Genomic DNA, 27601 nt, shown 5'->3' with positions numbered 1-27601 from the left:
CAGTCAAGGATCAAGCGGTGCGCGAAAAGGGAAGCGATGTCAGGACGGAGGTCGCCAAGAGGAGGGGCACGGCTCAAGACGGACAGCAGGAAGAGATGAGGGAGAAAGGCAGGGAGAGAGGAGGGGGAGAAGGAATGACGAGAGGGTGATGACGATGATGAGAGTGGAGGGAAGACAGAGAACGAATGAGCCAGACGTGCGCTGCAAAGAGCTCTGTGTGTTGTGGAATGGCTTCAGAGAGAGGGGGCGGGGGTGGGGGAGGGACCACACACGTCACGTAATTTACAGGAGGTCTGAGCCGGTTTAAATTCCTCCGGTACAGCCGTGGAAAGCTTCTCGAACTACATGGGGGAAGGGAGAGGGGGGGGCGCTCACCTGCCCATCACGGCTCATCTGCACCCTCTTGTTGTTGTTACACCACGGGTTGAGCAGGGTGCTGCACCTGCTGGAAGGGGATCCTGCCCAGGTACAGCCACAGCACCCGAAACGCTCCGCCCAGCGCGGGGGAGCCCCCGGTCTCCGGCACCGCTCCTTGCCGATCTCCGACACCATCCGTGCGTAGCCCTGGCAACACGGCCGCCGTCACGCCCCAACCCGAGGCCGCTCGGCTCGTCGTGCGTCGGCCCTACGGCGCGTCGTGTTTTTTGTGGTTTTAACGGATTTTTTTTTTTTACTTACCAGGTTTAGAGGCCCGCTGAGCTACACGGCGCTTTTTCAGAAAGCGACCCGGCCAACGAGTTAGCGCTCAACGAAACGACTCGTCGTGTGGGAATTTGCAGCAGCCAAATGCTCTAAGCTTTTCTAAACGTGGAAGGGAAAAACCAGAGGACCCGGGAGAGTAATCCACACGATCGCGGGAAGAGATAAAAGAGACACGCAAACTCCAAATATACAGCAGCAGCAGCAGGCGTCACGGTCGGGATCGAACCCACGACCTCCCGCGTAGCAGGCAAGGTAGTTAACATCTCCTAGCCACCATGATGATGAGAGACACGAAAACTCCAAATATACAGCAGCAGCAGCAGGCGTCAAGGTCGGGATCGAACCCACGACCTCCTGTAGACCAGGCGAGGAAGTTGACATCTCCTAGCCACCATGATGATGAGAGAGACACAGACTCCAAATAAACAGCAGCAGCAGCAGGCGTCAGGGTCGGGATCGAACCCACGACCTCACGCGTAGCAGGCGAGGTAGTTAACATGTTGCCTTCGTTCGTGATGGCCCTGCACTGCGACAACAGCGCCAACAACACCAAACGTACTGAACAATTCACAATCCAGAATCTTTATTTAAATTGCGGGAGGATTCCGATGAGATCTACGAAGATCCGTTCGACAGATATGTCCAGTTTGGTCCGGGTCGTTACGATCCACCTCCGCCGCCCCTCCACCCACCCACCCACCCCCCCCACCACCACCACCACCACCACCCCTGCCAAACCTGGAAGCGTCCGGAGCCCCGCACGGAGAAGACGAGGTGGACGACGGGGCACGACGGGAACGCGCCGTTCAGTTTCGTCGGCCAGACGACCCTCTGCTGCGACAGCTCCAGGCTGCGCACGTTGCCGCTCTTCACGACGAAGTGGCGCATGCGGAGACGGAGGCTTCAGCCGGCGGGCGGCGAAACCGGCGAGAGCGGACGGGCAGGCAAACGAGTGAACGGCACACCGCGAGGGGGTTCGCGTCGGCCGAAGGGGTTCGTTCGTGGGGCGTAGCACCCAGCAGCAGCAGCAGCCGATCTGGGCGAGGGCGAGGACGTGGATTGGGGCACGTTCTCAGCGGTGCGGCGCTGCGTGGAGGAAGTCCTGGAAAAAGTTTCCTCCGCGAATCTGGCCGTCGCCCGATGACGCCGGTTGCAATTGCCGGCGAAACGTCGCGGTCGGATTGTAAATGTCGTGGCCTTTGCTCTCCGGCACACGCCCGGTGTGAGACTGTGCTGGTGACGAATTGGCACGTTCTGTTTACATACTCTTTGGTTCTATTGGGTAAAGTCACGTAGGTAAAAAAATAAAATAACAAAAATCACGACGTTTTGGCCACAACACAAGCGGCCTTCATCAGGTGAAGGGACGAGACTGTCTGGAGGACAGTCTCGTCATGATTTTTGTTATTTTATTTTTTATACCTACGTGACTTTACCCAATAGAACCAAAGAGTATGGATCCTAGCAGTCACGAAAGTTTTAAATCTACGTTCTGTTTACGTCACAAACCTTACTAATTGGCTGTGTCGGGTGGTGGTGGTGGTGGTGGGTGTAACAACACGCATTTATAGTTACGCGATCTGGTGATGTTGCCGCGTGCCGTGATGCCGTGCGTGTGACGACGACAATACAGAAGAGGGGCTAAACACGTGGTATGGACACAAACCACGTGATAGGAAGTTCTAGAAGGGTTGCTGTTGATGCTGCTGCACATGACGACGCTGTGTCACGATGCGCTGTGCGATGAAACAGGCGACGCTTTGTGTGTGTGTGTGTGACGCCGACGATCCAGGAAGGGCTACGCACGTGCATTGGGCACATTCTCAGAGGTGACAGCTGGACGAAAGGAAGCTGTGTGCACACTGAGCTTCTTTCGCACCGCAACACAAGCAATCATCATCAATCATCATCAATCATCATCATGCTTGTGTTGCAGTCGAAACGTCGTGATTTAATTGTATTGTTTTATATTTGTATTATTTTATTGTTTCCCTTCTACGTGGTGGTGACTTTACCGAAAGAACCAAGAATATGTATCCCTGCAGTCACGAAAGCTTTAAATCAAAATTTATTTCGCAACCGTTCGCAGCCAAACCACGCAAATCGTAAGTGCGGGGAAAGGACAAGCAAACTAAACACGACAAACAGTTCGAAATAAAATTTCAAAGTTTTTCAAAATTCTCGAAGGGTTTGGGGGATGCTGGGGAAAGAGGCACTGAGTGAAGTCTGCTGCATGAAGAATCGGAAGGCACCAGGCAGGGAGGAAGAAAGTTGATGGATCCGACAAGATGTAAGGCGGCCGTGATTTCCCACCGCTGGGCAGAGGACTCAAGAGAGGGTTTGAAGTGCGAGGAGCTGACGCGGCTCATCTCCGCGCATGGACAAACTTACACACACGCACACAAAGCCCCGAACTGCACACCACCACCGGTGTGATGTACCAGTAACGAATTGTAAATGTTGTAGTGGGTTTACTCTCCAACACACCACCATAGTGCAGTACTAGTAACGAATTGTAAATGTTGTAGTGGGTTTACTCTCCAACACACCACCGGAGTGCAGTACCAGTAACGAATTGTAAATGTTGTAGTGGGTTTACTCTCCAACACACCACCCGTGGTGTGATGTACTAGTAACGAATTGTAAATGTTGTAGTGGGTTTACTCTCCAACACACCACCGGTGTGATGTACCAGTAACGAATTGTAAATGTTGTAGTGGGTTTACTCTCCAACACACCACCGGCGTGCAGTACCAGTAACTAATTGTAAATGTTGTAGTGGGTTTACTCTCCAACACACCACCGGTGTGCAGTACCAGTAACGAATTGTACATGTTGTAGTGGGTTTACTCTCCAACACACCACCGGTGTGATGTACCAGTAACGAATTGTAAATGTTGTAGTGGGTTTACTCTCCAACACACCACCCGTTTGCAGTACCAGTAACGAATTGTAAATGTTGTAGTGGGTTTACTCTCCAACACACCACCGGTGTGCAGTACCAGTAACGAATTGTAAATGTTGTAGTGGGTTTACTCTCCAACACACCACCGGTGTGCAGTACCAATAACGAATTGTAAATGTTGTTGTGGGTTTACTCTCCAACACACCACCGGTGTGCAGTACCAATAACGAATTGTAAATGTTGTTGTGGGTTTACTCTCCAACACACCACCGGCGTGCAGTACCAGTAACGAATTGGCACGCTTTGTTTACATGAATAACCATACTAATTGGCTGTGTCGGGAGGTGGCGGATTTAACGGCACATTTATATTGATGCGATTTAACCTTAAAATCATCATTACGGAAAATATTGGTTGTGAACGCCTACTGACTACGTGTTTAACTGGTTTCAGAGTGATATGTAATCGTGTTTTTATTTCTCCTGTCAAGCCACGGACGTGACACGACCTCTCACATCCACGTTGCAAGTATAGCGAATTGACGATCTAAGCCAATGATGTATATAGAGGTCTATTTACACTCACCTAGAGACCTACAGACCTCTACATTCACACAGAGACCCACAGATCGTTGCTATCTACACAACTGCCACCGACCTCCCTGCCCGATAAATAACATGAAAACGATCATGGCCTCACATCTTGGTCACAAGCAACTCATCGGTTGTCTCGGCCCCACCTCCACCACCACCACCACCACCGGCTCCACCACCACCGGCTCCACCACCACCACCACCACCGCCACTCATCCGGCAACGATCGGCCATCCACGAAGCCGCCGCCGCGGCTGCCGCCGGGGGCGAAAACCTCACCGCGGGAGCGATCGGCATCGTCGGCCGTTGGCCGATGCCGGCGGGCTGCCGCAGGCCGAGGGCCTCGTCCTCGCGGGCCAGCGCCGCGACGACGGCGCTCACCGTCGCCTCGTCCGCCTGCGACGGGGCGCGCGACGGCTCCCGCATGCGGCGCGCGAACAGCGCGCGCCACTTCTGCCGCAGCCGCAGCAGCAGGTTCGCCGCCTGGCGGGGGGGGAGGGGAGCGGAGCGGAGGGCGTGAACGAGGATCAATCGCCCGGCGTTTTCGAGGCAGCAGCGGCGAGGGTTGTGGGCGGTGACTCCTCTACTAAGGGGACGAGTTATAGGCTCCGGGGGTCTGTTCGTAAAAGTCGATTTGTCCGTAAGTGCCAACTGTACCCCTGTCGATTCCTAACGGCGTCGTACGGCACTGCGCGCTGAGCACCGGGAATGGCTTTAAAAGTTGTGTAACCTCCCGTCAGATGTGGGTGCCACTGGGCTCTTCGCGTTCTACAGATGCAGAAGCCACCACCGCCGTCTATTGCACAGCAGTTGAGCTCGCGACTCTCGGTCCGAATAGGCAACTGGACATACGGACCGGGTTTGTTCGTAAGTCGAACATTCGTAAGCAGAGGAGTCCCTTTATGTGTGCATGTTGAACTTCTTTCGCACTGTACGTAGCCAACCTTGCTAATTGGAGGTGAAGGGTGAAGGAAAGGGAAAAAACTCAAAACAAAAAGCAGTTTTAAAGAAAGAAGTTGATTGCGGCGCCAATGTTCTAAAACTCCCCGGCCGCAAGAGTCGAGGGGGAGCCGTACCCCTGGTACGCCACAAGGCAGTAGAGCAAAGTGGACTGATCTCCATCTGTTTCCATCTGTGCGGGGATAGAGCGTTGCCCCCTCGCGCAAGGCGTGGGTTTTCTTCGGGTGCTCCCGTTTCCTCTCACACGTGAATAATAAACACGACTCATCGCCGATTTGCTAAAAAAATATCCTGAAATAAAAACTCAATTACAGGACCCTCCCGAAAAAGAGTCCTACAGCTCCTGGATAAACAAGTAAATTACTATAAGTACATTTGTATTATATTCTTGGTTCTTTCGGTAAAGTCACATAGAAGGGAAACAATAAAATAATAAAAAAATGAAGCAATAAAATTCTCACGACGTTTCAACTGCAACAGAAGCAATCATCATCATGTGTGAAAACCACAGCAATAATTTTTTTTTTAATTTTCTTGCTGTGGTTTTCACACCTGATGATGATTGCTTGTGTTGCAGTCGAAACGTCGTGAGAATTTTGTTTTATATTTTTATTATTTTATTGGTTGCCTTCTACATGGTGACTTTACCGAAAGAACCAAGAATATGAATCCCTGCAGTCACGAAAGCTTTAAATAAAAATTTACATTTGTAGTGATACGTAGATCCTTGTTTCCCCAGGAAAGCCTCGTCCACTCTTCTGCAAACTAAAACTAAACTTTCTATTTCACCGGGTAAGGCCCACTGAGCTAGAGAGATATTTTTCAGAACCTGGCCACAAATAATATCTCAACAAAGCGGCTTATCACGTGGACACTAATAGCGGCCAAATACTCGGCATGCGTGCTCATTCTAAACGCGGAGGGAAAAACCGGAGATCCCAGGGAAAAATCCACACGACCAAGGGGGGAAACACGCAAACTGCAAACATAGAGCAGGTGTCAGGGTCGGGATTGAACCCACGCGCTCCCTTCATACCAGGCGACGTAGTTAACATCTCGTAACCGTTGGGCCCCACAGAGACACACGCACCTTCACACGGAGACCCACAGACTAGCAACAGAGGTCGGTTGTAATTAAGCCGGGATGAAATTACATACAAACAAAACGCGCACCAGGGTAAATGTGATGGGGTGTGTTTGTACGGCCATCGGTAGCCGGGGCCGAAACCATCAAGTCGCCACAGCTGTGCGCACCGCGGTGTAATCGCAGGCGGTCAAAAAAATCGGGTCGTGAAACCCAGGATCTCAGCCATCTCGGCGAAGCGCTCCACGCAGTCGGCTCTTAAGAACAACGCGACAGCCTCATCCGACTGTTGGCTTCTTGTCGGGTATTTTGCGTGTTCACAGCCTCACTCGTGCTGGGAATTTGCACCGTGAGACAGAGCGACGCACACGTGCACGAGAAAACACGCACGGGCTAATGACATATTTTTCTTAGCTCTTTCGGTAAAGTCACCACGTTGAAGGGAAACAATAAAATAATAAAATATATATAAGACAATAAAAATTCTCACTACGTTTCGACCATAACACAAACGGTCGTCATCAGGTGTGTCGGTTTGCATTAATTTATTTATTTTAACACGGTGTATTTATTTATAAAAACACGTCAGCGCCACGTGCGGCGATTTGGCAGTTTATTTAGAAGGACTAGTCCATCTATGTTCAGGGGGGGTACCTCAGTGTTTAGTCCTTGATGAACCAAGTCTTCAATGATTGCGATGGTGTCAGGTAATCGCAATCATTGAAGACTTGGTTCATCAAGGACTAAACACTGAGGTACCCCCCTTGAACATAGATGGACTAGTCCTTCTAAATAAACTGCCGAATCGCTGCGCGTGGGGCTGACGTGTTTTTATAAATAAATACACCGTTTCAAAACAAATAAATTAATGCAGACCAACACACCTGATGACGACCGTTTGTGTTATGGTCGAAACGTCGTGAGAATTTTTATTGTTTTATATATATTTTATTGTTTCCCTTCAACGTGACTTTACCGAAAGAGCTAAGAATATGAATTACTGCAGTCACGAAAGCTTTAAATCAAAAGGTTAATGACAGTTTCACACGCAGCAGCAGCAGTAGTAGTAATCGTGCTTTCGCGACCAATATTATAGATGAAAGGTTTTTTTATGGGTTAGATCGCGTAAATATAAATGTGTCGTTAACCCAGCACCACCCGACGAGGCCAATTAGGAAGATGTGTCACGTGTCACGTAAACGTGCCAATCAGTTACACCTTTGGGCCACTTTCTGGCAAAATGTCGTCACAGTAGTCAAATTGTGAATGTTGTGGATTCACTCTCCGACACACCGGTGGGATGAAGTCGTACCTAATTTGCACGTATTGTTCGACGTGACAAACCTCACTAAAATTGGCTGTCGGGTGGTGGTGGTGGGTTAACGGCGCATTGATATTGAACACAATCTTACCCCAAACAAAAACCATTATTGTGAGGTTCATGACATCATACTAAACTGTTCAGAAAGCAGAGGGAGGGCTTGGGGCAGGAGCGTTGCCACGGTTAAGAAGCGAAGATGAACGGTCAGGAATGATAACGGAGCGGGAGCCAAGGGACGCGGACGTGTCCGAGAGCACGTCCACCGCGCAGACGGAGCGATGAGAGTTTGCGTCCAGCTGCGGAACGGGTTGTTGTTGTTCTTGTTGCACTGCACGATTGAGAGAGGTGGTGGTGGCGGCGGCGGTGGCGGCATGGGGAGGCTTTCATCCAGCAGTGACAAAAGCCAACTCTACACATTCACCATCCAGCAGTGGATACGACCATGGCTGATGACGACGACGACGACGATGGTGGCAGGTGGCGGCGTCACTCACCTCGGGGTCCAACTTGAAGTTGATCCACTCGTCTAGATGCAGAACGGCCGTGTTCACCTCCTCCTCCTCCTCCCCCTCCTCCTCAATCTCGTTGTCGCCGCTATCGGGAGGAATCCCCTCCACTGCACACGCACACGCACAAGTTCACGCAAGACGCGGTCACCGTAGCAGCCGTGACCACTGGCCCGTGACCACTGAGCCGTGACCACCGGCCCGAGACCACCGGCTCATAAACACCGAGCCGTGACCTGCACACGAGCCAAATTCATCGGCATCATCGATGTAAACACTATAAATTTAAAACTCATTTCTTTCGAACTGCTTTTTGTGTTTTAGTTTATTGCCGTTCCTCCGCACCTCCGATTAAGCACGGTTGGCTACGCTAGGTACAGTGCGAAATAAGTTCAACATACCTATACACTACTTTTATTTTAGCCGGTATTAAGGTCCCACTGAGCTGTGTAGCTCTTTTTCAGATGCAACCTGGCCACAAATGATAGCTCAACAGTGGCTTGACATGTGGACATTTACAGCAGCCAAATAAATTTTGATTTAAAGCTTTCGTGACTGCAGGGATTCATATTCTTGGTTCTTTCGGTAAAGTCACGTGGGGGTTCTTTCTGGCTGGTAACATTTCAAAACAACTTGACCCTCGTCTGTAGCAACATCAAACAGGATAGCCCTGTCACAAAGATTTGTGTCGAGCATTTGGCTGCTAAACATCGGTGATGAATATTCTGAACCAATCCCCCGGACTCCCGTTGGGTCGACTCAGCCTGAAATGAGCGCCTTGTCCCGCGTGCAAACATCCTTGGGGTGCGGTGGTGGCCCACACCTCCCCTTCTTGAGCCACGTCAACCACAATCGACGATCGCTGAGAGCACTCTCCACAATAGTTTCTCTTAGAATTTTTGACTTGAAACTTTCGTGACTCGCAGAGATTCATATTCTTGGTTCTTTCGGTAAAGTAACGTAAAAAAAAAATGTTGATTAAAAAGTTTCTACATCACTATACCTCCTTTGCCAGTACCAAAATGTAATAATAGGGTTTTTCCCCTTTTTTCTGGCAAAAAAGGTTTCAGTTTTGCTGCCAGAAAACAGGGTAAAAACCCTATTATAATATTTTGGTACTGACAAAGGAGGTCTAATGATGTAGATGCTCACCCCGAGCCCTCATTAATTTGATAGTGCATTGTCTTTGAGCTGAACGCCTTGTGGCGTCATCTGGTCGAGCACCAATTGGGTCGAGGCTCAAAAGAAAGCCGTCCCTTGGTGTGGACCAATCAGTTTCAAGGACAATGCATCATATTATCATAGTAGTTTTTTTGTTTGCATTTCGACTGCAGGTATTGCGGTTAATGCAGTAACATGCATCCTTGTAAAAAGGTTTCAGTTTTTTTGCCAGAAAAAAAGGGGAAAAACCCTACTATTAAAAAGTTTCTGTAGAACACAGGAGATGTTTGTCTTAGGTGGTATTAGCGAGGAGCGGCAGTGTAGCGGTCAGCAGGCTGCACTGCAAAACCCGGCGACCCGAGTTCGATTCTGGCTCACGGCCACCGGTGACGATTATCTGAACCGCTCCTGGGCCTCCCCTATGTCGACCCTAGGTCGACTCAGCCTCAAAGGAGCACCAGGCGCAGTGTGCAAACATCACCACTGGGGACAGAAAGGTGGCCTCACGTGGCGCTGGCCACCCACCCTGGCGGCCTTCATCGCCACTTGCTAACAACACTTGCCCCAAAGGTATCTTGAGGCTATACGGGGTATATCTGCCTTAGTCTGGCGGTGCAAAGTGTTTACGGTGAAGGTGGAGCGGCGGTGGCTGTTGTTGGCAGTGGCGATCGGTGGCGGTGTCTATCGATGGTGGTGGCATTTGGCGGCCGGCATCGTTGGTAGCGGCGGCGGCGGCGGCCGCAGAAGCGCCGGCCGCGTCGTCGGCGTCGTCGCCGTCGCCGTCGCCGTCGCCGGCGGCACCGGCCGCGGCGTTCGCGCCGTGCGTCGGTGACGGTCCCCGGAGGGCGGAGGCGGCGAGGCGAGGGGGGGCCCCGGCGAACAGAGCCACCGCCACGGGGCTCACGGCCGTGACGCAGCGAGCGATTGGCAGGCGGTGCACTCGCGTCATCTCGCCGAACACGAGCCAGTCGGTGGGAAGCGCCGCCACCCCCTGTGGAACGCCCTCCTGCTGCGAGGGGGGGAGGACCGCGCACGATAAGGGAGACACGGGGAGGTGAGAGCGGGCATGGGGGGTGGGAAAGCAGAGACGGCCGATGTTCAAGACGTCGTGTGTTCGCGAACGGCGACGTCTCATCGGTTACTCCAATACCGTCTCATCCGCCTGTTGACCTTTGTGAAGCAGCATCCCTTGCAACAACTTCAAACGATGCTTCCAATTGGCTCTCGTCAACTTTGCATGCCATTTGACTGAATGATGATACCCCCGCTTACGGCGACTGTTTCAGTTTCATTTTGATTTAAAGCTTTCGCGACTGCGGCGATTCATATTCTTGGTTCTTTCGGTAAAATCACCACCGCGTAGCAGGGAAACGATAAAATAATAAAAATGTAAAACAATAAAATTCTCACGACGTTTCGACTGCAACACAAGCAATCATCACAGACACACGCACGCACGCACACGCACACACACGCGCACATACGGACACGTGCACGCACGGTGGTACCTTATTGAAGACGCACTGGTCGAGCACGCAGGAGGAAGGGTGGAGGTGCACCTTACGCTCCAGCCTCGTGGTGAGCGTTTGAGTGGTGCGATCCACGTGGATCACGTTGGGGTAGAGCCCCGCCACCAGCGCCGCCTTCACCGCCGGCCACTTCTCCGAGTTCGTGTTGAGGTCGCGGATGTCGCCCACGCCTCTCGGCCGCACGAAACCTGGCGCGCGATTATTATTATTGTTGTTGTTGTTAGTGGTGTGACTGTCAGTGACGCTGGTTTACACAGGAAAGATAACCGTGTTTTAAAACGTAACTGTAAAATAATTGCATTTTACCAGTTGAGGCCCCACTGAACCACGTAGCTATTTTTCAGAGGCAACCTGGACACAAATGATAGCGCAACAGTGGCTTATCATCACGCGGAGATTTAAAGCAGTAGCAAAAATACTCTAAACGTGTGCCATTTCATGGGACATCGTTTGGCAGTACCAAAATATGAGAAGAGGTTTTTTTTAATCATGTCACTGCATTAACCACAATGCTTGTGGTCAGAATGCAAACATTGGTGTGGACCAATCGGTTTCTAGGACAATGCATATATTCTTCGACCACATCAATTCCATACACCCAGCCATCAGATTTACCATGGAGGTCGAAAAAGATGGCAAGCGACCTTTTTTGGATGTCTTAATTAAAAGGAGACATGATGGTTCAATGAGCCACTCTGTCTACAGGAAAGCTACCCATACAGATGCTTACTAGAAACCGGATTCCCACCACCATCCATCCCAGAAGAATTCTCTCATCAAGACTCTGTATCATAGAGCCCAATGCATATCCGACCAGGAACACATTACCAGTGAACTCAAGCACGTACACCAGGCTCTCAGGGCTAATGGTTACTCCGACTACACAATCCGCAAAGCCATTACTCCAGTCATGAAGAAGGATCCTCTTGTGGAGCCACTCAAAACCATCACCTAACCCTACATTGCAGGGGTCACTAAAAAGATCTCCAAAATCCTGAATAAACACAAGATCCAGGTCCGATTCAACACAGTACATAAAATCCGTGATTTAGTTCCATCTGTAAAAGATGCTGTTCCAGACATACAGTACCCGGGCGTTTACAAACTAAAGTGCCTCTGTGGTAGTAGCTACATTGGAGAAACCAAACGACATATCTCGGACCGCATCCGCGAACATAAAGCAGACTTGAAACACGGTAGGACGAACTCCTCTGCCGTGGCAGATCACTGTTATAATTCAGTGGGCTCACATGACATTGACTTCTCCAAGACGGAGGTTCTTTGCAAACCAACCGGCTACCATGAGAGATTCGTTCATGAGGCCATTCACATATACAAGCACAGAGACAATTTCAACCGAGAAGATGGATTCTGGCTTAGTAACCATTGGAAAGATGTTTTAAATCATTTCTGTTCTTAATTAATTGTATTTTACGATGACCTTCAGACCGCAGCTCTTTCGCCAGCATTGACTCTTAATACCTCTCACACCACGGTTAATGGTATGGTTTACAACATGGAGTATAATAGCGCCTCGCAGCTGTCTCTCTCCCCCTCCTCTGTTCCGACCATGGATGAACTCGTCCGTCTGAACGGGGCCGGTAGCTATCCGTGTTGCTAAAGTTGAGGGTAAGAATCCACCCATTTTTTCGCCATATAGCATTGTGATATATAACGACTTATTGTTGGTAGCTTAGCTGATTGGAGAATATAGAGTTTATTGATAACATTAAGGTAATTTATATTTTAGTTTTTTATTGGTTCACTATATAGTACTGTGAATAGCTCAGATGTGTAGGCCTTGACTTCAACATAGTCATTTCTGTGACCAGTCACTAGCTAATCACTCAGTTATTTCAATGCTAAATTCGCCTAGTTATTTCAATGCTAAATTCTCCTGTTTGATTTGTACTAAGTGCCTCGGTGAATGTGTATGCTCTGACTTTAACGTAGCTATTTCTGTGACCAGTTACAAGCTAATCACTCAGCTATTTCAATGCTAAATTCTATGCTAATTCCTTTGTCAAGGGGTGCCTCTGCGGATGTGTATGCTTTAACTTAGCTATTTCAATGCTAAATTCTATGCTAATTCCTTTGTCAAGGGGTGCCTCTGCGGATGTGTATGATTTAACTTTTAACATAGCTATTTCTGTGACCAGTCACAAGCTAATCACTCAGCCTTTTCAATGCTAAATTATATGCTAATTCCTTTGTCAAGGCGCTTTGTTTCCTCTCACACAGCTTAAAGGTCGTGATCTGAACGTGGCTCTTTCACTCCAGCGCTGTCCTACCAGACAGTCTCGTCCGTTCACCTGATGAAGGCCGCTTGTGTTGTGGCCGAAACGTCGTGAGAATATTATTGTGTTATTTTATTTTATCAATTTATTATTTTATTCTCATTCTACGTGACTTTACCGAAAGAACCAAAGAAGATGAATCATTGCAGTCACGAAAGCTTTAAATCGAAATTTAATGCATATATTATCAGAGTGTGTTTTTTGTTTGCGTTTTGACTGCAGGTATTGTGGTCAACGCAAACATGACTCCTTGTCATAAAAAGGTGTCAGTTTTGTTGCCAGATAAAAGGGTAAAAAAACAATGATCAACCATAAGACAATTTAGATTAAAGTTATCAGGCCAACTCCGCACTTTCGCGAGAAACATGGCTTCACCAATGATCTTAACACCTGTTGTTGTTGCCAGAAAAAATGGGAAAACAAATTCTGACACGTGTGACATTGATTCTCAATGTGGAGGGAGGACCCGGAGAAAAATCCACGTGACCACGGAGAGAGAGACACGCAAACTCCAAATATACAGCAGCAGGCGTCAGGGTCGGGATCGAACCCACGACCTCCTGTGTACCAAGCGTGGTCGTTAACATTTTCCCACCATGGCACAGAAGGGTCCTGCCTAGTTTTTGTGGTAGAGGTGCGATGATGTTGCCGCTCCGTGTGTGTGATCCCAATTGAGCAATTTATAGATAATTGTTTTACAGCATTGGGATGTTTGACCAATACCAGTTACATTTTATGCTAATATTTATTTACATACTATCAATGGCAGAGCCAGGCTTTTCAGGAAGGTGGGGGCAACCCCTCCAGCAATTAAAAATTGTCCCTTGCTCTTTATTCGACGCGTGTGCGGTGATCGAGGGGTGAATTTGAACCCCGTTTTGTGATCAGCATTGCGCTCGCTGAAGGTGTTGATGCCTTCAGCGAAGTCGTGTCCTGCATATACGCAACCGCGCACAATTCTGAGTCGCTTATAACCGCTTTGCCGTTACTTATTGCCAATTGTGGACTCAGACTATTGTCCTATCATCTCATAGAGTCCCTGGCACGTAGTAATAATATGGGGGTTGCAAAATGCCGATTTATTACCAATAAACCCCAATGATCCGATCGAAATTAAGGGATTTCGATCGGATCATTGGCTGGGCACGTGCCACCCCCCCCCCCCCCCCCCCCCCCCCCCCACTGGCTCCGCCAGTGCTTACTATGGGATGAAATCAGAGAAACCAGAGGAAACTGTACAAACATATAAACTGCACACAGAAAGTCGCCAAAATCAGAAATCGAACCCAGACCCTGTTTGCTGTGATGCACAAGTGTTGACACTGTAGTGTGTGGCTCCCAACCTGCCGGGAGAGTTAGTGCAGAATTCTCAACAATAAGAAGAGACGGACCACAAATATATTCCGAGTTTTTTTTCCCCTTAAATCAATCCTCAATATCATTCCCATCGTGCCACAAGCATCGTGACGTGAGATGCGTCATCCTTTCAGAGGTCTCTCAACCATCCGTGATGGAGAGCGACCAACGGAGGCGGATATCGTAGAGCTACTACAGAGCTCCCGTTCAAGTGACCTCCAGTTGACACGTCGCTCTGTTGTATGAGACTAATATTAGTTGCATGACGGTCAAACTGAAAAATGTTAAATTATCAGAGCTGGAATCTTAGCCAAATTATGTGCAGAAGCAAATTTAATAGTATTTCTTTTGTGTGCGGTCATTTGGTGACCTGGCCGAGACCGTAAACTTGCTACACTTAAGAAGCCGGTTTAATCATAACTCAGTGTCTGTGAGGCTAGGGATCTCTTTGTAATGTCTATGGGTCTCTGTAAATCTATGGGTCTCGATGCGAGTCATGAGTAGCTGGGATGAGACCTTCAGCTACCTTATACTTGAGCACCCGGCATTGTTACAACTCAGTCCCTGTGACACTATGGATCTCAATCTAATGTCTGCAGGGTCTCCGTACATTTATGGGTCTCTATGTGAGTCTATTGGTCTCTGTGTGAGTCTGTGGGTCTCTGTGTGAGTCTATGGGTCACTATGTGAGTCTATGTGTCTCTATGTGAGTCTATGGGTCTCTATGTGAGTCTATGGGTCTCTATCTGAGTCTATGGGGTTCTATGTGAGTCTATGGGTCTCTATGTGAGTCTATGGGTCTCTATGTGAGTATTTGAGTCTCTATGTGAGTCTATGGGTCTTTATGTGAGTCTATGGGTCTCTATGTGAGTCTATGGGTCTCTATCTGAGTCTATGGGTCTCTATGTGAGTCTATGTGACTCTATGTGAGTCTATGGGTCTCTATGTGAGTAAATGGGTCTCTATCTGAGTCTATGGGTCTCTATGTGAGTCTATGGGTCTCTATGTGAGTCTATGGGTCTCTATGTGAGTATTTGAGTCTCTATGTGAGTCTATGGGTCTTTATGTGAGTCTATGGGTCTCTATGTGAGTCTATGGGTCTCTATCTGAGTCTATGGGTCTCTATGTGAATCTATGGGTCCCTATGTGAGTCTATGGGTCCCCATGTGAGTCTATGGGTCTCTATGTGAGCATTTGAGTCTCTATGTGAGTCTATGGGTCTTTATGTGAGTCTATGGGTCCCTATGTGAGTCTATGGGTCTCTATGTGAGTCTATGGGTCTCTATGTGAGTCTATGTGTCTCTATGTGAGTCTATGGGTCTCTATGTGAGTCTATGGGTCTCTATGTGAGTCTATGGGTCTCTATGTGAGTCTATGGGTCCCTATGTCAGTCTATGGGTCTCTATGTGAGTCTATGGGTCCCTGTGTGAGTCTATGGGTCTCTATGTGAGTCTATGGGTCCCTGTGTGAGTTTATGGGTTTCTATGTGAGTCTATGGGTCCCTGTGTGAGTTTATGGGTACCTATGTGAGTCTATGTGAGTCTATGGGTCTCTATGTGAGTCTATGGGTCTCTATGTGAGTCTATGGGTCTCTTTGTGAGTCTATGGGTCTCTATGTGAGACTATGGGTCTCTATGTGAGTCTATGTGTCTCCATGTGAGTCTATGGGTCTCTATGTGAGTCTATGGGTCTCTATGTGAGTCTATGGGTCTCTATGTGAGTCTATGGGTCCCTATGTCAGTCTATGGGTCTCTATGTGAGTCTATGGGTCCCTGTGTGAGTCTATGGGTCTCTATGTGAGTCTATGGGTCCCTGTGTGAGTTTATGGGGCTCTATGTGAGTCTATGGGTCCCTGTGTGAGTTTATGGGTACCTATGTGAGTCTATGTGAGTCTATGGGTCTCTATGTGAGTCTATGGGTCTCTATGTGAGTCTATGGGTCTCTTTGTGAGTCTATGGGTCTCTATGTGAGACTATGGGTCTCTATGTGAGTCTATGTGTCTCCATGTGAGTCTATGGGTCTCTATGTGAGACTATGGGTCTCTATGTGAGTATTTGAGTCTCTATGTGAGTCTATGGGTCACTATGTGAGTCTATGTGTCTCTATGTGAGTCTATGGGTCTCTATGTGAGTCTATGGGTCTCTATGTGAGTCTATGGATCTCTATGTGAGTCTATGGGTCCCTATGTCAGTCTATGGGTCTCTATGTGAGTCTATGGGTCCCTGTGTGAGTCTATGGGTCTCTATGTGAGTCTATGGGTCCCTGTGTGAGTTTATGGGTCTCTATGTGAGTCTATGGGTCCCTGTGTGAGTTTATGGGTACCTATGTGAGTCTATGTGAGTCTATGGGTCTCTATGTGAGTCTATGGGTCTCTATGTGAGTCTATGGGTCTCTTTGTGAGTCTATGGGTCTCTATGTGAGACTATGGGTCTCTATGTGAGTCTATGTGTCTCCATGTGAGTCTATGGGTCTCTATGTGAGACTATGGGTCTCTATGTGAGTATTTGAGTCTCTATGTGAGTCTATGGGTCTCTATGTGAGTCTATGGGTCTCTATGTGAGTCTATGTGTCTCCATGTGAGTCTATGGGTCTCTATGTGAGTCTATGGGTCTCTATGTGAGTCTATGGGTCTCTATGTGAGTCTATGGGTCTCTATGTGAGTCTATGGGTCTTTATGTGAGTCTATGGGTCTCTATATGAGTCTATGGGGCTCTATGTGAGTCTATCGGTCTCTATGTGAGTCTATGGGTCTCTATGTGAGTATTTGAGTCTCTATGTGAGTCTATGGGTCTTTATGTGAGTCTATGTGTCTCTGTGTGAGTCTATGGGTCCCTATGTGAGACTATGGGTCTCTATGTGAGTCTATGGGACTCTATGTGAGTATTTGAGTCTCTATGTGAGTCTATGGGTCACTGTGAGTCTATGTGTCTCTATGTGAGTCTATGGGTCTCTATGTGAGTCTATGGGTCTCTATGTGAGTCTATGGGTCTCTATGTGAGTCTATGTGTCTCTGTGTGAGTCTATGGGTCCCTATGTGAGGCTATGGGTCTCTATGTGAGTCTATGGGTCTCTATGTGAGTATTTGAGTCTCTATGTGAGTCTATGGGTCACTATGTGAGTCTATGTGTCTCTATGTGAGTTTATGGGTCTCTATGTGAGTCTATGGGTCTCTATGAAAGTCTATGGGTCTCTATGTAAGTCTATGGGTCTCTATGTGAGTTTATGGGTCTCTATGTGAGTCTATGGGTTTCTATGTGAGTCTATGTGTCTCTATGTGAGTCTATGGGTCTCTATGTGAGTATTTGAGTCTCTATGTGAGTCTATGGGTCTCTTTGTTAGTCTATGGGTCCCTGTGTGAGTTTATGGGTCTCTATGCGAGTCTATGGGTCTCTATGTGAGTCTATGGGTCTCTGTGTGAGTCTATGGATCTCTATGTGATTCTATGGGTCTCTATGTGAGTCTATGGGTCTCTATGTGAGTCTATGGGTCTCTATGTGAGTCTATGGGTCTCTTTGTTAGTCTATGGGTCTCTATGTGAGACTATGGGTCTCTATGTGAGTCTATGTGTCTCTATGTGAGTCTATGGGTCTCTATGTGAGTATTTGAGTCTCTATGTGAGTCTATGGGTCTTTATGTGAGTCTATGGGTCTCTATGTGAGTCTATGGGTCTCAATGTGAGTCTATGGGTCTCTATGTGAGTCTATGGGTCTCTACGCTAGTCATTAGTAGCCCAGTTTCATCGCAGACGGGAAGCCGAAACCTGGTACCCCAGGATCACAGCGGCCGCCGGCTGGGCGCCCGCTGAAACTTTCCCGGCCGACCCGGCCGCTCGCCCTACCGGACGCGCGCAGATGACCCAACAGCCGCGTCCTCATGCCGACGATCATCTCCATGGTGCCCCGGCTCAGGAAGCTTCGCTCGCAGAAGGAGCGCTCCGAGCCTCCGGCGCACGCCTTCTGCCACGCCTGGCAGGACGGAGACGCAGACAGCGCAACGGAAATAAACTTTTCAAAGAGGCGGCGGTGACGTGGCCCGGCAGGAGATGCAGCAGAGGTTCACGGTTCGAATCTGGCGGGCCGGCCCTGGTTTTTTTGGTTGCGGGATGTTAACTACCTCGCCTGGTATACGGGATGTCGTGAGTTTTATCCTGACCCCCGACGCCCGCTGCACACGTGGAGTTTGCATATTCTCCCCGTGGTCGCGTGGATGTTTCTCCGTTTTTTGTTCTCTCTCCGCATTCAGAAACGTGCATTTCAGAAGTATTTGGCTGCGTTAAATTTCCACGCGATAAGCCACTTCATTGGGCTATCGTCTGTCGGCCAGGTCGCTTCTGAAAAAGAGCCACGTAGCTCGGAGGCCCTCGCTTGATAAAATAATAAAAAAAATTGACTGCCTTAGAGTGTTCTTCTTTGGTTCTTTCGGTAAAGTCACGTAGAATGAGAATAAAACAATACATTGATAAAAAAATAACAGGTTCCTGCAGGGTGGGCTGGTAGGACAAGTCTCTGCGCTGTTTTTACACCCAACAGCACGAGATTTCACTTCGTTAAAGTATTGAAAGGGGACGGACGGACGGACGGACGGACACATTAATCTATTGCAGGCTGGTACACTCAGTTTACAACTTCGTTCCTACCAGTATAACACAATAATATTCTCACGACGTTTCGGCCATAACACAAGTGGTCACAACACAAGTGGCCGAAACGTCGTGAGAATTTTATTGTTATTTTATTTTATCAATTTATTATTTTATTCTCATTCTACGTGGTGACTTTACCGAAATAACCAAAGAAGATGAATCCTTGCAGTCACGAAAGCTTTAAATAGAAATGCCTTAGAGTGGACGTTACAGATCCTTAAATGCGTCACGCTCCAAAATGTGCCATTTTCAAAATATTACACCGCCACTTGGATCATACTTTCAGGAGCAAAAAAATCGATGCCCGCTGTAGACGGACGAATGCCCGCGTGCAGGCCCAGGTGCTGAGCCACCTCGTGGTGCCACACAGGGGGTGCCCCTTCGTAGCGCGTCCAGGGTGAGGTGTGATGATGCGTGTCGCCTATCGGTTTCAGTTTCATTTATTTGGTGCAGGCAGGGGAGCCCTGTGAGCCATTCGGCTCTTGAATCGTGGTGCAACGGCAACAAAGCAAAAAAACGCTAACAAGAAAACATCTTAAAGTGACTACGTGACTCTGTGTGACTTTGTGCAAAACAGAAAATCCAGGAAAAAAACAGCAAAATATTCCAGAAAAAGCACCGTAAACCACCAACGCTGTGTGCAAAAATCCCAGTGGGATGCAAGTCAAACAACAACAACAACAACCACAAGACAACTTAGATTAAGGCCATCAGTCGAACTCCGTACTACAACAAACAAACATGGCCCAAACCAAAAAACGCAGTGGGCTTCGACGACAAATTATATCCAGAAAAATGTATATTTTTTTTGGGTTAGATCACGCAAATATAAATGTGTCGTTAAACCCGACACGGCCAATAAGTAAGGTTTGTTTGTGCTTGAATTTTAAATGTGGTGGGTTTACTCTCCCAACACACCGGTGTGCTGAAGACGAAACTCATTCTGTTGATGTGACAAACCTCACTAATTGGCTGCGTCGGGTGGTGGCGATTTAACGACACAACATTTATATTTACTGCGATATAACCGACAACAAAAAAACCTTTATTATGGATGTCGCTTATCACGTGGAAAGTGCTCTCCGAAATGCCACAGTGTAACGGAGTGGCGCTCGATGAAATGCAAATCACTATTATTGTTGTTACTACCAGTCTCACAGACCGACCGACCTGCCAAACATACCCCTCCCTCCCTCCCTCCCGCCCACGCGACAACTGCAACCTGCGTCAGTCACCCCACCTGGAATGCCCGGAGCAGGGCCATGTGATCGCTGAACGTGAAGGCGGCGAGATTTTTGCGCGAGAAGGCGGCGGCGGCGCGTCTGTGCGCCGGCTGGCCGGGCGGCGCGAAGGGGTCGCGGCAGGCGAGCGAGCAGGCGATGGTGAGCACCGGGTCGAGGCACTTGAGCACGACGCCGTGCAGCACCATCTTGCTCAGGTGAGGCTCCGTGGGCAGGTCCAGCAGGCGATGACCCAGCTCCGTCAGGTCCTCCCGGTCGTCCATCGCGTCGATCGCCTACCGCGCGCGCGCGCGAGCGCGAACACGCTCGCGCGTTCCTGGGTTGATGCCTGCGCGTCGTCGTCAGCCACGGCGCTTTGGGGGTCTGGCCCCCGTGACGCTTCACGCGGCCTTAGAGAGCACGCGGGCCCGGCGCGAGCGCCGCGGTGATGTCGCCGCCGCTCGGCGGCGAACGGCGGTCGTCGTCGAGTTTTGATTCCCGCTCGAGGCCAACGCCGCCGACGATTATCTGAACCGATCCTAAAATGGCCTGCCTTTAATGAGTACCACCAGGTGCGGTGTGTGTAAACATTACCACTCGGGGAGACAGAGATGATGGCCGGCTGCGGTGCAGGCAACCCACCCACCCCCGGTGCGTGCGGCGCCGGCCTTCGTGCACGCTCGTTACCGGCACCTTGCCCCCGAAACGTCTGACAAGGCTACGTGGGGGATATTTGTCTCTGTGCCGTGAGCACGCTTTGCGTTACGAACCCAGCGACCCGGGGTTTTTGTTTTTCTCCGTCGTACGTATATTGTTGCGACTCAATTGGTTTTTGGGTCAGGCCGCGTGAATTTCCACGCACACACACACACACACATGCACACACACACACACGTACACACACACGCACACACACACACACACGCGCACACGCGCACACGCACGCACACACGCACACACACACACGCGCACACACGCGCACACACACGCACACACACGCACACACACACACACACGCGCGCACACACGCGCACACACGTGCACGCACACGCACGCACACCACCGCACCGCACCTTGAGGATCTGCAGGGCGTTGCGGACGATGAGATTGGGCGGGGGATCCGGAGCCTTGGCCAGGAACTCGGCGACCGGCATGCAGGCCGGCGCCAGCAGCCTGGTGTGCAGGCACAGCTCCTGCAGCAGCAGTGGCAGCGGCAGAGGTGGTGCAGGTGATCCCCCCCCCGCAAAATAAATATCACCGTGATGGCACCCCCCCTCCCGTTGATCCTCTTTTTCTATTCTTTAAAAGCGTTGTAATAATAATAACAACAACAACAGTATCCTATGACGCTACACATTAGTTATTTATGAGGACCGAATCGCTTATTACAGCCACTACCAAGAAAATGAAAACCCGATTACCAAGAAAAAAAAATCTCAAATGAATAAACGAATTAATGATTCTCGATTTGAGGCTTTCGTGACTGCAGGAATCCACAGTGTTTGGTTCTTTTGGTAAAACATCACGATGTTTCGATCGCAACACAGCAAGCGAAAAAAAACAATCCAGCAGTGGAACAGCTGAACCAGCGAGAGAGCTGTCACAGCAACAAGAGGCCAGGACCCTGGACCAGCCTTCCAGCCCTTTTGAGGGCTAAGGCTCGCCATACCCGGCGGTCAGGACCCACCGGGGCCAGCGGTGGGTCAGATAGCCTCCCCTAGGTCCAAGCCGGAGGACTCTAGGCTAGGATAGCGGTAGACGTGTGAGTCCCGCCAAGTCCGGAGGCTGTACCTCCTTAGGTATCAAGGAGGTTAGCGGTAGACGTGCAAGTCCCGCCAAGCTAGGAGGTTAGCGGTAGACGTGCGAGTCCCGCCAAGCTAGGAGGCTGTACCTCCCTAGGGTATCGGGTGAGGGGACAGAATATCCCTCTGTGTGTGTTAAGGATTGTGTAAGGAACAGTTACAATAAACAGAGTGTGCCTCCTGAGAAGTTTACTCGTCTTTACAACACTACATATTTGCGGTCTACACCACGGAGCCGCCGTTGACCCTGGCTATTGACCGAGCAACGCAACAGGTTCCTACCAGCTCCCTCCGCAGAAGAATGTTTTATATTCTGGAAAAATCTATTCCGGCAAAATTGCCCGATGATGCGGGGACGTAATTGCCGGCAAAACGTTGTACTGCTGAAATCGTAATTGTTGCGGATTCACTCTCCAACACTGCCGGTGGTGCCGAAGTAGTAAACTGATTGGCGCGTTTTGTTGACGTGACAAAACCTTGCTGGCTGGAGGGGTTGTACGACAACGCGTCGCTGTTGTGCTCACGTGTCGACCTGAACCATTCATGATGGATCATCACCCACCGTACACAACGCAAGCCGTTTCCTACACTCACGTCACACGCGTCACAAGACGTGGCGCATTCCGGGGCACTCTTGGTCAGGGGCTATGATGCTGCTGATGACGATGATGAAGTTGGCGACGATGAAGTTGGCGATGATGATAAATATTGGCGATGATGAAGATGGCGATGATTATAAATATTGGCGATGATGAAGATGGCGATGATGATAAATATTGGCGATTATGAAGATGGTGATGATGATAAATATTGGCGATGATGAAGATGGCGATGATGATAATAAATATTGGCGATGATGAAGATGGCGATGATGATAAATATTGGCGATGATGATAAATATTGGCGATGATGATAAATATTGGCGATGATGAAGATGGCGATGATAAATATTGGCGATGATGAAGATGGCGATGATAAATATTGGCGATGATGAAGATGGCGATGATGATAAATATTGGCGATGATGAAGATGGCGATGATGATGATAAATATTGACGATGATGAATATTGACGATGATGAACGTCTATCCCTGGGATACTGAAGAGAGGCACAGTGAGCCAGAGCGTCACACCGCTGACGGTGTCCACCGGCCGTGGCTTCGTGAGGATCGTCGAAAAATCTCTTCAGAACGGGGGCCAACGTCAGCCAGAAGGCCCTCGATGGCACGCGACGGCGCCCCCCTCACCCCCCCTCCCCGGGGGTGTTCGCTGTGAGCGCTGCGAGCGCTTCGCATTCATCAGTTGCGCCGGGCGAGTATTTGTTGGTGGTCTGCGACTCGCCGCGCCGTCTGGAACGCGCTCTTACCCTCGCGCGCCTTCTGGCTGCCCGTTGGCCCGCGTCGTCCGTACCTGCAGCGGCTCTCGAAGCAGCTCGGGGGCCTGGAACTCCGGCATGTTCCGGAAGCGCACCTTGCTGAACAGGTGGAAGCAGATGCCGGGGCGACACCTCCCAGCCCTGCCCCGACACAAAAAACGCATAGAAGACGAGAGAGAGAGAGAGAGAATTCCCCCCGCGTGTGTGTTTATATCCCAGGCACTCGTTGTCGTTTCTTCCACAAATCGCGCCGTGGACGCGTCCCACGGGACCGGTGCCTCCGTCTCTGTCGACGCCGCCGTGTCCCACCGCTCGCGAGCGCAGCAGGTCACGCCAACACGAAGATTCCCCAACTGAGTCGCAAAGCACGGCGACGAAAAACCCCAGGTCGCTCGGTTCGTGGCGTGTCGTGTCCTCGTGACAGAAATGTAAACATCCTGCCCCCCCCCCCCGTACGGCCTTTAACAGACCGCGGGAACAAGCGCCGCTAGCGGGCACCTACGAAGGGCCCGGCATTGCGGCTCAGGGGGAGGCGGGTGGCCGACGCCACGCCCGGCGCAGGAACGGTTTAGATGACCGTCGCCGCGGTTGACCGCGAGCGGGAATCGAACCAGGGTGGCCGGGTTCGTAGCGCAGCGTAGTGCTAAACCCCGACACTACGACGCATTCACTCACTCACTCACTCACCCACTCACCTCACTAACAACGCTCACCCACTTTGCTTCTCCCCTTGCACTTTTTTGCTACAGAATTCACGCTCCCATCATCTCTTTTGCCCCGACGCGCTTACAGCCGGGGAACTATGCAAATGGTCGTGTTGGGAGCTACCGACAGCCCACTCGGTGACGAGTCACCTTGTACCAGATGAGATGACGTCGAGAGACGATGCATTTATGTACGTGTGTATAGTTGACATTCTCTCGCTAATCGGAGGTGCCAACAGTGTTGATGCACGCCCGTGAAAACCCATACCTGCCGCTCCTCTGGAGGCTGCTGGCCTGGGAAATCCAGACCGTCTTGAGCATGGTGGCCGAGGCGAGCGCGTCGTACGATTTCTGCAGGGCAGGACGGACGCACGGTCACCCAACCAGCGGCAAAACATTACCACCCCCGCTTATCTCTCCGAAAATTATAGCCATCATTTATTATTTTGCTTGTTCACCCGGGGGGGAATCGCCACCCAGTCTCAAAAAACTCTTTGTCTCAGGAGGGTCCTGCTAAGTATTCGCAATAGGGGGGGGTGGGGGGGGGACGATATTGCTACCCCAATTTGAGTAGTTTAACACGTGGGCTTTCGCGACCAATATTATTTCCTTGTTATATCGGAAAAAATCAGACTTCCTACCAGACAGTCTCGTCCCCTTCACCTGATGAAGGCCGCTTGTGTTGTGGCCGAAACGTCGTGTTAGAATATTATTATTATTGTGTTATTTTATTTTATCAATTTATTATTTTATTCTCATTCTACGTGGTGGTGACTTTACCGAAAGAACCAAAGAAGATGAATCATTGCAGTCACGAAAGCTTTAAATCGAAATTTAAATCCAAAAAACCTTATTATGAACCCAATTGAGTAATAATCTGCACTGGCTGGGGGGAGGAGGAGGGGGGGGGTGATATTAAAAAAATGGCCGGTGAAGCCGGTACACAATGGCCTACTCATCTCGAATGACGTCACGGGGTCTTTAACATTCCACCGAAGCAGACGCACGCGCAGTGGAAACGTATCGGATCGTTAAAACATTCGTGGCGATAGCCAGGGTGGCGCCTGCCGGATTCGAACCGTGAACCTCTTGCTGCTAGCGGCGAATGGGCTAGCCGGCGCACGGCAGCGTGACCGCCCCCCAAGTGAAAAAAAATTGTCTTCCACGAAACCGGTCCCTGGTGCCAAAAATGTTGAGGCTGCTGCTGTACAAGATGCAGCAGCAGCAGCAGCAGACACTCAGCATGAACAGAATATTATAAATACATTTTTTAAAATAATTAGCTAAATGAACAAAAAATGTAATAAGCGGAAGCGTATAAATAGGTCTTGAGGGGCATCTAAAAAAATGTACACAGATTCAGGGATCCCTGATATCTCGTGGAAGAGCGTTCCGTCGCTGATGCGCGCGTGTGTGCGCGTGTGTGTGCGTGCACGCGCTCTCTGCACGCGTGTGTCAGCACCTCCTTCACTTTCCCCGAGTCGATCACGAACACCACGTCGTTCAACGCGATGCCGCCCTCCGCTATATTCGTCGACAGGATCTTGCGACGGGGTTTGGGGGTTAAAACAGAAAATGAAAAGGGACGGAGCGAGCTGTGACCGCCTCCAGCCCGCACGCACACACACATACACACACATACACAGACACACATACACATACACACACATACACACACATACACATACATACACACACACATACACACACACATATACACACACACATACACACACATACACACACATACACACACACACACACACACATGCACATACACACATACACACACACACACGCACACACACACACATACACACACATACATACACACACATACACACACATACACACACACACACATACACACGCACACGCACAAACACACACACACGCACACACACACACACGCACACACACGCACACGTTCATCACCGTGAAAACAATCTTCTAAATCTAGACAGGATCGCCGCACCGCCGAACAAAATGGTCCCGTGGTTCAGTTTGCAAGCACGAGTTCACGTTTCGAAGTCGATGTTAGAAACATTTATGTTTCACGGAATGCGGTTCGTAAGTGCGGGTGTTCGTAAGTGCGGATATTCGTCAATGTGGGGTGTTCCTAAGTGCGGATGTTTGTAGGTCGAGGACCGCCCGTAATGAAAAACTATCATTTTAACCAAACTGTTGTTATACACAGTATCTGTTGTTTTAAATCTAAATTTAATTCTCGTTTTTTTTTTTACAAACGCATGTTGTCCAATTAGTGCGGTTGGCTACGTATGGCGCGAAAGAAGTTCAACATCCATGACACCTACATTTTGATTTAAAGCTTCCGTGACTGCAGGGATTCATATTCTTGGTTCTTTCGGTAAAGTAATGTAGAAGGGAAACAATTGAATAATAAAAATATAAAACGATAAAATTCTCACGACGTTTCGACTGCAACACAAGCAATCATCATCAGGTGTGAAAACCACAACAAGAAAATTTGAAAAAAGTGGCGTATTTTTTAACGTTAGCACCACGGAGAGCGATTTGACAAGTTTCTTCAGATGGACGAGTCCATCTATGTTCGGAAAAGAGGAGGGGAGACGAAAAATAATGGATGCGGTCTAACACCTGCTTAAGAAGTCAGGAGTCAGGTGACTCGGTTATTCTGACGAAGACTTCATGGATTTGCACGTACAGGGCATTGCTTAGAAGCCTCAGCAACTCACAGCGGCCGACATCGCATTTCATCTCAATCGTTCCAAAGTCCTGCTGAGATGTAGCCAAGGGACCCCCCCCCCGGTGGCAGCTGTCCACTTGTGGCTCAAGGTGTACGCTGGGGCGTACCGAAAAACGGAAATTTGTATATACAAGTTAAGCGGCGATGTTGCTTCGCGTTCTTCATTCCAAAATTAAGCAGTCTGTGAGTTAATGAATCTACCCCAACTGCACGCACGCAAATAAAACAAATCAGTTCAACAAACTTTGAACAGACTTTGAACATTCGAGCTCAATGTGTTATTATTATTATTTACGCTGCTTTACCCTGGAAAGGCCTCGCTGGCTTTCTCCACTGTCGTTCGTGAGCGTTTCTGCAGTAGGGGCGCGATGTCGCCGCCGCCGCTGTGCGCAATTCCAATTGAATCGTTCGCAAGGTTAATTTTTGTTGCAAGCGTTTGGATGTTTGCCCAATACCGGTAACACGGTGTGCAGGTTATCGATTCTAGATTCGAAGCTTTCGTGGACTGCAAGGATCCACACTCTTTGGTTCTATTCGGTAAAAGTCACGTTAAAAAAAACAACAAAAAATTAAAAGAAAATTTCACGACGTTTCGGGCCACAACACAAGTGGCCCTCATCAGGTGAAGGGAGCAGACTGTCTAGAGGACACCGCTGACAACACAAGTGGCCCTCATCAGGTGAAGGGAGCAGACTGTCTAGAGGACACCGCTGACA

At 49.5% G+C, this 27601-nt stretch overlaps 1 protein-coding gene across 1 annotated transcript in view; it reads right to left on the bottom strand.

Annotated features, from left to right (window-relative positions):
- Positions 1 to 2752: 2752 nt before the first annotated feature.
- Positions 2753 to 27601, bottom strand: part of LOC116937080 (3'-5' RNA helicase YTHDC2-like) — a 58840-nt gene continuing 33991 nt past the window's right edge. Inside the window, exons 15-24 of the mRNA XM_076062180.1 lie at positions 25620 to 25700; positions 24426 to 24508; positions 23489 to 23594; positions 21350 to 21469; positions 20297 to 20572; positions 18253 to 18379; positions 10741 to 10949; positions 9860 to 10241; positions 8060 to 8181; positions 2753 to 4683 (exon numbers count right to left, since the gene is read on the bottom strand). Of these exons, the coding sequence (XP_075918295.1) occupies positions 4303 to 4683; positions 8060 to 8181; positions 9860 to 10241; positions 10741 to 10949; positions 18253 to 18379; positions 20297 to 20572; positions 21350 to 21469; positions 23489 to 23594; positions 24426 to 24508; positions 25620 to 25700 (1887 nt within the window). The 3' untranslated portion in view covers positions 2753 to 4302. The remainder of the gene's footprint in view (positions 4684 to 8059; positions 8182 to 9859; positions 10242 to 10740; positions 10950 to 18252; positions 18380 to 20296; positions 20573 to 21349; positions 21470 to 23488; positions 23595 to 24425; positions 24509 to 25619; positions 25701 to 27601) is intronic.

The sequence above is a fragment of the Petromyzon marinus genome, unplaced genomic scaffold (genome assembly GCF_048934315.1).
Source record: "Petromyzon marinus isolate PM22_M1 ecotype Great Lakes invasive population unplaced genomic scaffold, UKy_Petmar_22M1.pri1.0 PM_G_Scaffold_53, whole genome shotgun sequence".
NCBI lineage: Eukaryota > Metazoa > Chordata > Hyperoartia > Petromyzontiformes > Petromyzontidae > Petromyzon > Petromyzon marinus.
This window is presented reverse-complemented; position numbering and strand designations above follow the sequence as displayed.